The 10,555-nt window shown below is 40.2% G+C and overlaps 1 protein-coding gene and 1 non-coding gene across 2 annotated transcripts; one reads left to right on the top strand and one right to left on the bottom strand.

The window, feature by feature from the left end:
• Positions 1-6,963: 6,963 nt before the first annotated feature.
• LOC112499884 lies at positions 6,964-9,559 on the bottom strand. Its single transcript, XM_025103155.1, has 3 exons — positions 9,448-9,559; positions 8,158-8,840; positions 6,964-8,052 (listed from the first exon to the last, which is right to left on the bottom strand). Exons 1-3 carry the CDS (start codon positions 9,557-9,559, stop codon positions 6,964-6,966), a joined length of 1,884 nt encoding a protein of 627 aa, XP_024958923.1.
• LOC112501360 lies at positions 9,032-9,138 on the top strand. Its single transcript, XR_003067491.1, has one exon. It is a non-coding gene; the product is annotated as a small nucleolar RNA R71 (small nucleolar RNA).
• Positions 9,560-10,555: the final 996 nt, after the last annotated feature.

Below are 10,555 nucleotides of genomic sequence, written 5' to 3' on the forward strand. Positions count from 1 at the left end.
GAAAATAGAGTTGGCAAGGTGCAACCGCAAAGGAGACTAAATCCTATTATGAAAGAAGTTGTGAAGAAAGAAATCTTGAAGTGGTTAGACGCGGGTATTATATATCCCATTTCCAGTAGCGGATGGGTGAGCCCGGTGCAATGTGTACCGAAGAAAGGTGGAACCACGGTTATCACCAATGAAAAAATGAGCTCATCCCTACTAGGACTGTCACCGGATGGCGGATTTGTATGGACTATAGGCAATTGAATATAGCAACCAAAAAGGACCATTTTTCTTTGCCCTTTATTGACCAAATGCTAGATCGATTGGCCGAAAAAGAATATTATTGCTTTTTGGACGGTTACTCGGGTTACAACCAAATTCACATAGCACCCGAAGACCAAGAGAAAACAACTTTCACTTGTCCTTTCGGAACTTGTGCTTTTAGGCGTATGCCATTTGGTCTTTGTAACGCGCCGGGGACCTTTCAACGGTGCATGATGTCAATTTTTTCGGACATGATTGAGGATACTATGGAAGTGTTTATGGATGACTTTTCCATCATTGGTACATCTTTTGAAAATAGTCTTGCCAATTTAAAGAAAAAGTTTGGAAAGATGTGAAACTCATGATTTAATTTTGAATTGGGAGAAATGTCATTTTATGGTACAAGAAGGAATTGTTTAGGTCACATGATTTCTAAAAATGGTTTGGAAGTTGATAAAGGAAAATTTGAGGTAATATTGCAATTACCCGAACCATCTTCGGTCAAAGGCATTCGAAGTTTTTTGGGACATGCGGGTTTTTACCTTAGATTTATTAAGGATTTTTTTTAAAATTGCAAAACTCTTATGTAATTTGTTGCATGTCGATCAAACTTTCGAATTTACCTCCGATTGTAAAAAAGCTTTTGAAACTATTAAAAAAGCTCTTGTCTCGGCACCTATTGTCATTGCCCCATATTGGACCATGCCTTTTGAGGTTATGTGTGACGCAAGCGACTGGGCCGTAGGTGCAGTTTTGGAACAAAAACGAAACAAGATTTTTCACCCCATCTACTATGCAAGTAAAACTTTGATGGAGGCCCAGTTAAATTATACCACCACCGAAAAAGAATTACTTGCGGTAGTATTTGCATTCGATCATTTCCGATCCTACTTGATTGGCACCAAAGTCACCGTGCATACGGACCACTTTGCCATCAAATATCTCTTTAGAAAGACCGACGCTAAGCCGAGGCTTATCAGATGGGTTCTTCTTTTACAAGAATTTGATCTAGAGATAGTTGATCACAAGGGATGCGACAATCAAGTAGCCGATCATTTATCAAGGATCGAAGGCAAAGTGTCGAGCGGGGGAAACCATGTGATAAAAGAAACTTTTTCCGATGAGTACATTTTGGCAATTCAAGACAATTCTCCAAATGAACTTCCATGGTATGCCGATATTGCCAACTACCTTGYTTGTGGGCTTARGCCACAWMATCTTMACGGTCAACGTTTTAAGAAATTTCTTCATGACTGTAAGCACTACTTATGGGACGATCCATTTCTTTACAAAATGGGAGCAGATCAAGTTTTGCGAAAATGCGTTCCAAATTTAGAAATTCCTTCTTTATTGAAAGATTGTCATGCAGCGCCGTATGGTGGACATTTCGGTGGACAACATACGGCCGTAAAAAATTTACAAAGTGGATTTTTCTGGCCAACATTGTTTAAGGACGCATTTGATTTTGTAAAGAGATGCGATCAGTGTCAAAGAATGGGAAACTTGTCCTAACGAAACGAAATGCCTTTAAATAACATTCTTGAAGTTGAACTTTTCGACGTTTGGGGCATTGATTTTATGGGACCGTTTCCTATGTCTTTCAATAATCAGTATATTTTGGTAGCGGTTGATTAYGTTTCAAAGTGGGTGGAAGCTAAGGCGTGCCCAAAGAACGATGCTAAGACGGTAATCGATTTTTTACATAAAAATATTTTTTGTCCGTTTTGGAACGCCCCGAGCTTTGATAAGTGATGAAGGGACGCATTTTATGAATCGAATGCTATCTACCGTTCTTACCAAATACAACATCCAACACCGAGTAGCTACGGCATACCATCCCCAAACGAATGGTCTTGCCGAACTTTCGAAACGAGAAATTAAAAGTATTTTAGAGAAAGTTGTAAGATCGGATCGTAAGGATTGGTCGCTCAAGTTGGATGATGCATTATGGGCATACCGCATCGCATTCAAGACCCCTTTGGGAATGTCGCCATACCAGTTAGTTTTTGGAAAAGCATGTCACCTCCCGCTCGAATTGGAATATAAAGCTTTTTGGGTGATAAAAGAATTTAATTTGGACGCAAATTCGGCGGGAGCAAAAAGAAAATTCCAACTTAATCAGTTGGAAGAATGGAGATTTCATGCCTACGAGAATGCCAAACTCTACAAGGAAAAAACAAAATTTTGGCATGATCGTAGGATAAATCGCCTAATTTTCGAAAGTGGTCAAAAAGTTTTTCTTTTTAATTCTCGACTAAAACTTTTCCCCGGAAAACTTAAGTCGAGATGGTCTGGACCATTCACCATTGTCAATGTGGGAAAATTCGGAACTGTAGATTTTTTAAATCCCCAAGATAATAGCACTTTCAAAGTTAACGGGCATCAGATAAAGCATTTCCTCCCGGAGGAAATAATCTGTCCAACCCAGTGATTTTTTAAAAGGATTTCCAAAAGTTTGTAAATATTTGAATTTGAAAGCAAGAATGGAGAAAAAGTAAAAAAAATAATAAAGGAAGAATCTGGTGTTTTTGAGTAGACAGTGGGAAGTTTGTGCCCACTGTCTGGGTAATCCGAATTTTAAGAAGAGGAAACAGCAGCATTTTTTTCTTGTGTTAACAAATGCATACTTTTTTCATGATAATGGGAAATTGGCTGGAAATGAATTGTTTAAGGAAAGGACACATGATGTCATCTTGAGGTAAACATGAGAGATTGTGAAAAGAGAGTTTTTTGGAATCATTGGCTAAGTACAAGGTAGATGATTAGCCTTTGATATGTGGGTTTTCTTTGGTGAAATATTTGGAAAAAGAAAAATAAATGGGAAGAGGGTTAAAAGAAATTTTTTACATATTTTTTTTCAAGGGTGATGATGGAGAGCAAGATTTTTTTTATTTTAAAAATGACAAATTTTTGAAGAATTTTTGAAAATAAAATTTTCAGGTGTGCATTTTTCTACTTATGTCTTTTTGAAAATTTTGGGTATAATACTTGTATTTTGTACAAATATTTGTCCCCTTTGAGGAGACATCATAAGCATGAGATCATCCTAAGTTGGTCATCTTTTTTAAATAAAAACAAAAAATATTTGCCATCATTGTCCTTCAAATCAACTTTTAAACTTTTCCCTTCCCAAGATTTAAAATTTTAAAATCACAAACCAAAACCCCACATCTTTTCCCTCATTTCTCATTTTCCCCTTCGCCTACCTTCATCTTCTTCCAAGAAACCGCCGGCCAAATCATTTCTCCATGGCAAGACCGAAGCAACCAGTCCGCAACCACCCATCCCCGCGTTCACTTCGCCGGTGCAAGACTGCCGCCGCTTCCACCACCGCTGCGCCACCGACGATAAACGTTCCTGTTGCAACCTCGTCGGCCGAGCCATCTTCATCGGCGACGGGAGGATCCTCCACCGCCAGTGCCATCGTCACGAGCACCATTGCCGCCTTCCGCGACCCCACTCCAGCGACTGTAAGTCCTTCTTTTCTTCCATCTTCACTCACACAAAACTCAACCCCAACCACCACCGTACTCTCTATCGATGATAATGGTATGACTGTCCTTACAAGGGTGGCTCTATCATCTCATTTGGCCGAATCATCCTCAAACCCAAAACCATTTTCCATTTCATTGAGTACCTCATTTGCCCATCCCACAATTGCACCCTCAAGACCCATTTCTACTCCCATCCCAAGTGATGAGAAACCAACCCTAGCCCCTTTACCCACGGCTTCCCCAGATCACTCACGGTTCGATTTGAACCAAATGGGGGAGGGTGAGGATGAAGGCTTGGACAATATCACGTTTGATTTTGAAGGTATACAGGAGGGAGGACAAACCGAAACTTACCCATTCGAGACACTGTCAACTTTTGGTGTCGGTAAAAAGCCCGATAAAACCCCCTTCACAGTCCCTACTATTGAAAGGAGACGAACTCGTTCGTCGAGTCAAGCTTCGGGTGGGTTAAAGACTAGGTCCCAACAATGGCGGGAAAAGGGTAAAGCAAAGGTGACGGAGGCTTTCGATGATGATTATGAGCCGGAAGAGGAAGAAACTCCAGTCCCGACACCGCGTAGGCGACGGACTGCTTCACGCTCGAGAGGTACATCTTCATCATTTGATGATCGGTTGGAGTTAATACGCCATAATCTCTTTTTGTGTGAACGGGCTTTTGACCCGAAACTTAGTGAAAAACTCATGTGCGTAAAGCATCATTTACTTGCACATCATTGGAAAAACATGATAGCCATCCCATGCAAAGTGAACGAGACGTTAGTGAAAGAATTTTTCACGACGATCGGGACTTCAAAAAATGACACCATTGTCATTCGAGGAACGCGCGTAAATTGGACGGCACCAAAGTTAAACTTGGTGCTTGGTCTCACCGCTCCCTTTGTTTGTTCATACCGGCAATTTATTGATGATGGGTTTGATGTGTCGGAAGAAGATATTGCACGTGCCCTTCTTTTACCCGGATACGGTTGGTCGCAAGACAACCATCGGAAGATTTTGATGTCCGGGCATTTGACGTTAGAGGCAGCCCTATGGTTTCAAATTGTGTGTCACAATATCATGCCTTCCATGCATGATCGTACATTGTCTTGGGTGAAGTGTATTTTGGTTTATTGCATCCTAAAGGAACTCCCGATCGACGTGGACGCTCTCGCTTATTCTACGATACTAACATCAACTGTGCGAGCTAGTTCACGTTTGATTTTTCCAGGTTTGATCACGAAGTTGTTGACAGCCGCAAAAGTACCTGTTTCGGAGCATGATATCATCACCTTCAACAATTCCTTGCTCAATCAAGGTACGGTCAACCGCATGCACAAGCCGGACCAAGAAAATGCCGACTTAGCCGACGATGCTACGGGCCCGCAACTGTCACTGGGACCTACTGCCAACAGTCCTCGAAGGCCTGAAGACCCTTCTGTTCCAGCCTCTTCACCAACCGCAACTACCCTTCCGACCAATACCGACATCCCGCCGATACCACCTATGGCTACGGGGTATGGTTCGGAGGTTTGGTTGTCACTCATGGCGAGTCAATGGAAGGAATGTAATCAGAAAATGGGAACGATGGTGGATGCATTAGCAAAGATAGCCGAGAGAATCACGCATGTGGAAGATCGAGTTGCCGGACTAACAAAGTGTTCGAAGAAATTTTGGATGTACACTCGAGAACGGAACCGGGTAGTGAACAAATTTTTATCGCACAAGAATGTGATGCTTGCTTCGGAGATACCACGCTTTCCCGGAGGCCTTTGTTCTCCCCAAGTTCGGCTACCAAAGATCAGACGGACTACCACCTCGGATGCCACGGGTGAGGCATCCGCCAGTCGGGACGATACAGGTAAAAGGGATTGATCGTCTTCCTTGGTGTTTCATTATGATCTTTTTAAACTCAAAAACAGTTTTTTTAGATTGGGTGTTTTACTTTATCCGACGGCCTCCTTTTGTGTTCATATATGGCGGTCGTTGATTGATTAGGTCTTTTGATACAAGCTCTAACTTATTTTTGTTCTTTTGGGCGTTAACAATTTATTGGTATATCGTTGGCTTATTCTTTATTTTTCAGGTGCGATTTCCTTGATGAGATTTTTGGGTTGCAAAAATTAAAATGACGTGGGCCATCTTTCTTTTTGGCCCAAACACTTTCCATTGTTAGCAAAACCAAACACTTTAAACCCATTTCTACAATGCGGACATTGTTCAGTTTAAGTTTGGGGGAGGTTGTATGCCAAAGTGTTGAGAAAAAATTCGTGAAATACCAAAATGTCTTCGGAAAATTGGAAGACACAAAAATATAGAAAAAATAAAGCAAAATGTTTTAACCCAATGACAAAAAGTGAATATCACTTCTTGGGTTTTCTTGAAAGCAAAATGTTTTGTTGTGTCTTTGACACTTTCAAGAAAACCCAAGAAGTGACCTAAAACAATTCCTTCTTGTACCATAAAATGACATTTCTCCCAATTCAATATTAAATCATGAGTTTCACATCTTTCCAAACTTTTCTTTAAATTGGCAAGACAATTTTCAAAAGATGTACCAATGACGGAAAAGTCATCCATAAACACTTCCATAGTATCCTCAATCATGTCCGAAAAAATTGACATCATGCACCATTGAATGGTCGTTCGTGCGTTATAAAGACCAAATGGCATACTCCTAAAAGCAAAAGTTCCGAAAGGACAAGTGAAAGTTGTTTTCTCTTGGTCTTCGGGTGCTATGTGAATTTGGTTGTAACCCGAGTAACCGTCCAAAAAGCAATAATATTATTTTCCGGCCAATCGATCTAGCATTTGGTCAATAAAGGGCAAAGGAAAATGGTCCTTTTTGGTTGCTAGATTCAATTGCATGTAGTCCATACAAATCCGCCATCCGGTGACAGTCCTAGTAGGGATGAGCTCATTTTTTTTCATTGGTGATAACCGTGGTTCCACCTTTCTTCAGTACACATTGCACCGGGCTCACCCATCCGCTACTGAAAATGGGATATATAATACCCGCATCTAACCACTTCAAGATTTCTTTCTTCACAACTTCTTTCATAATAGGATTTAGTCTCTTTTGCGGTTGCACCTTGCCAACTCTATTTTCTTCCAAGATAATCTTATGTTGGCAAAGGGAGGGACTAATTCCTCTAATATCTGCGATGGTCCAACCTATGGCTCTTTTGTGAGCTTTCAACACCTCTATCAACCTCAATTCTTGTTAATTACTTAATTTCGAAGAAATAATTACGGGTAATTTTTCCTCCTCCATAAGATAAACATACTTAAGGTGACTAGGTAAYGGCTTTAACTCTAAATCGGGGGCTTTTTCTATGGATGGTGGTTGGACAATTCTATCCTTAAAGTCAAGTTGCTCAAATGCCGCTAAATCTTCCAAATCTTCTAAATCTTCCAACTCATCATTTTCTTCCAAAATGTCCTCAAGATTTTCCCCAATATTATTTTTGTAGGGAATGTCAATCAAACTTATTTCTAGGTCTTCACCTAAAGCAGATATGACTGAACAATCGCCTACCTCTCCATGAAACTTAAGAGAATTAAACATATTAAATTTCACTTCTTGATCACTAACTCTCATGGTCAACTCCCCCTTTTGCACACCAATTAATGTTCTCCTGATAGCAAGAAAAGGTCGTTCTAAGATGATGGGGACGTTCTTGTCAGCTTCATAGTCCAAAACTAGAAAATCGGCCTGAAAAATAAATTTATCGACTTGGACCAAAATATCCTCAATTTTAGCTTTAGGATATGCAATGGACCTATCCGCCAATTGTAAAGTCACGGTCGTTGGACGAACTTCACCTATTCCTAGCTTGTTAAAAACTGACAATGGCATAAGATTAATGCTTGCCCCCAAATCACATAGGGCATGACCTACTGCTTTTCCTCCTATCGAACACGGGATGGTAAAACTTCCCGGGTCTTTTAATTTGGGAGAAATTTTACAAGTAAGGAACGCACTACATTCTTTGGTCAAAGCAACCGTTTCGAATTCATTCAACCTCCTCTTTTTATGCAAAATGTCTTTTAAAAATTTAACATAACTTGGCATTTGCTCGAGAGCTTCTACCAATGGTATGTTAATGTGGAGTTGTTTAAAGATGTCCAAAAACTTCTTAAACTGCTCATCCACATTTTTGCTTTTCATTCTTTCTAGAAAAGGTAAATTCTGCAAATTTGGAGCTGTTTGAACGGATCTGTTCGGTTGGACAGTGGGCACAATCTTCCCACTGTCGGGTTTTTCGATAGAGAGATGCACATTACTGGAAGTTGAAATAGGAACTGTTTTCTGGACATAAACAGGGACTGTTTTCTAGACAACAACAGATTTTTGAGTTTCTTTCGTGGAAGGACTCAAAATTGGAAATTTTGACATATCAAAAGCATGTGAAACCTCGTTTTGATGTGTCGGTTCTTCGACAGTTTCATTTATATCATCATTGACTTTTGAACTCTCCTCACTCAACACGGTCACGGCTTTGATATGTTCTTTACCCTTAGGGGTTTCCGTGTCACTAGGCAAAGTTCCTAAAGTTCTACCCATTAGATCGGCGGCAAATTGGCCGAGTTGGGTTTCGAAACTCCTTAACGTTGCATTGGTTTGGTTTTTAAAACCTTTAAGTAATGATTCGAGTGAACCATTACCGTCCAATGCATTTTGCCTAGGCATGTATGAGTGTGAGGATTGTCCATTTTGGTAATTGTGCGAAGCACCTTGCCCATATCCCGGGGGATTTTGTGGCCGATTTTGGACTTGAGTAACCCCGGGGGGTTGAAGTCCAGGATTTCCGGTCCAAGAAAAATTGAGGTGATTCCTCCAATTTGAATTATATGTGGGAGAAAATGGGCTATTTCTAGCATGACTCCCAACATAATTCACCGAGACGGGATTTTTGGGGCAATATTCATAAGAATGGCCCTCACCGTAAAAGACACAAGATTCAGGCATAGGTGGGTTGGACATAATGGATTGAACTTGATTATTCTCTCCATTCAAACGTAAATTGTTTTTAGCCAAATTAGTTAAAGCTACAATTTGAGCATTTAAAGCAGAGATGACATCAATTTCATGGATACCTGAAGCAGACATAGAAACAACAGCACGGGGATTTGACCATTCCGTATTATTATTTGAAATTCGTTCCAGAATGTCATGTCCTTCGTTGTAAGTCTTAGCTGTGAACGCTCCACCGACCGTTGCGTCAAGAATAATTTTAGCGGAACTAGAGAGGCCATTATAAAATGTCTCTAATTGAATGCAATGAGGGATTCCGTGATGAGGACATTTCCGTAGAAGGTCCTTAAATCACTCACATGCATCCGAAACCGCTTCATCTTCTTCTTGTCGAAACGTCATAATTTCATTTCTAATTTTTACATTCCTCGTCGGAGGAAAGTATTTTTTTCAGAAATTTTTCCGCCAAATCATTCCAAGTTATCGAGTTTGGTGGTTGAGAACTTAGCCATGCTCTAGCTCTATCCTTCAATGTGTAAAGGAAAAGTGTTAAGCGTAAGGCTTCTTGTGTAACTCCGGGAATTTTAAAATGATCCGTCATTTCGATAAAAGATTTTAAATGAGAGTGCGGATCTTCCGACGATAATCCCCCAAACTGACCCATTGCGGAAATCATTTGGAGTATTACGGGTTTTGGTTCAAAAGTTGTGGCTGTCATTTCGGGCCTACCTATTCCCGCGGCCAACTGACCAAATTCGGGAGTGGCGTAGTCCCGTATGCCTCTATTTTTATCATCGGCAATGTTAACCGTGGCCTCCCGTGGAGGTGGATTATCCCCCATGGTTTGGTTACGATTATTTCTACCTCTTTTACGTCTCCTAATGGTTCTTTCTAGTTCAAGATCAAGAGGTAAAAGTTCACCGTATTGTAGCCTTGGCATACAACACGGGAAGTACGAGTGAAACAAAAGAACAAGGCTCAAATGAAAAATCAATATCTCAGGATAAAAATCGTGTTACCTTCCCCGGGAGCGGCGCCAAAAACTTGACAAGCTAGGATCGTTTGTGTTTTCCTAGTGGGCAGAATGTCCCCTTAATGACGGTGCAAGTGCACGCCGACACTATGATCGCTTGCAAGTAGTAAAATGGTACAAAGTACCGAGATCGTTCCCACAGAGAAAGTATGATTGAGATTTAGAGATTTTTCATGAACTTCTTGCACGAGTTTCGAGATGTAAAATAACTTTGGATTTTTGTTTATAAAAAGACTGAAATAGGACCGACTAGCTAATTAACACAATAAACTTCTAATATTAAATGATGGGCATGGGTGCAAGTGTTGCTTAAGATAAAATTAACAATAAAATGGTTAGACTTTTACGAGTTGTTTATAAAAGTTCCAATCTCTCGAAAGTGAACTTTTATAACCGGACCTTATAAAAGTCATAAGGTTTTTACGTTTACCACTTCGAGACTTGCCGATTTAGCTAAAAAGTAAAAGGAATGCAAATTTTACCCAAATCTCTTTGTGATGAAAATACCTATAGCTTAACCCCTAGCTAAATGCATGCAAAATTCGCGTCTCCGCGTAATTATTCAAAGACTCTCTCGAGTTCATTGTGCATCACTTAAGACGTATTTCGGATCCGTCCATCTTTGGGTCTAAGATCTAATATTAACACTTCAAAGTGATCAGCTTATCCGCATTTTAAGCATCATCTTAAGTGACCAAGTTACAAAGTGATAAAAGATAAGAACACTCAAATATTATAAGAACATCCTAAGTTAAACTCACACCCACACCCATACAAGTAATTTAGCTAGACATAATAAAAGTA

Source organism: Cynara cardunculus (genome assembly GCF_001531365.2).
Source record: "Cynara cardunculus var. scolymus isolate 2C chromosome LG 17, CcrdV1, whole genome shotgun sequence".
Lineage (NCBI taxonomy): Eukaryota > Viridiplantae > Streptophyta > Magnoliopsida > Asterales > Asteraceae > Cynara > Cynara cardunculus.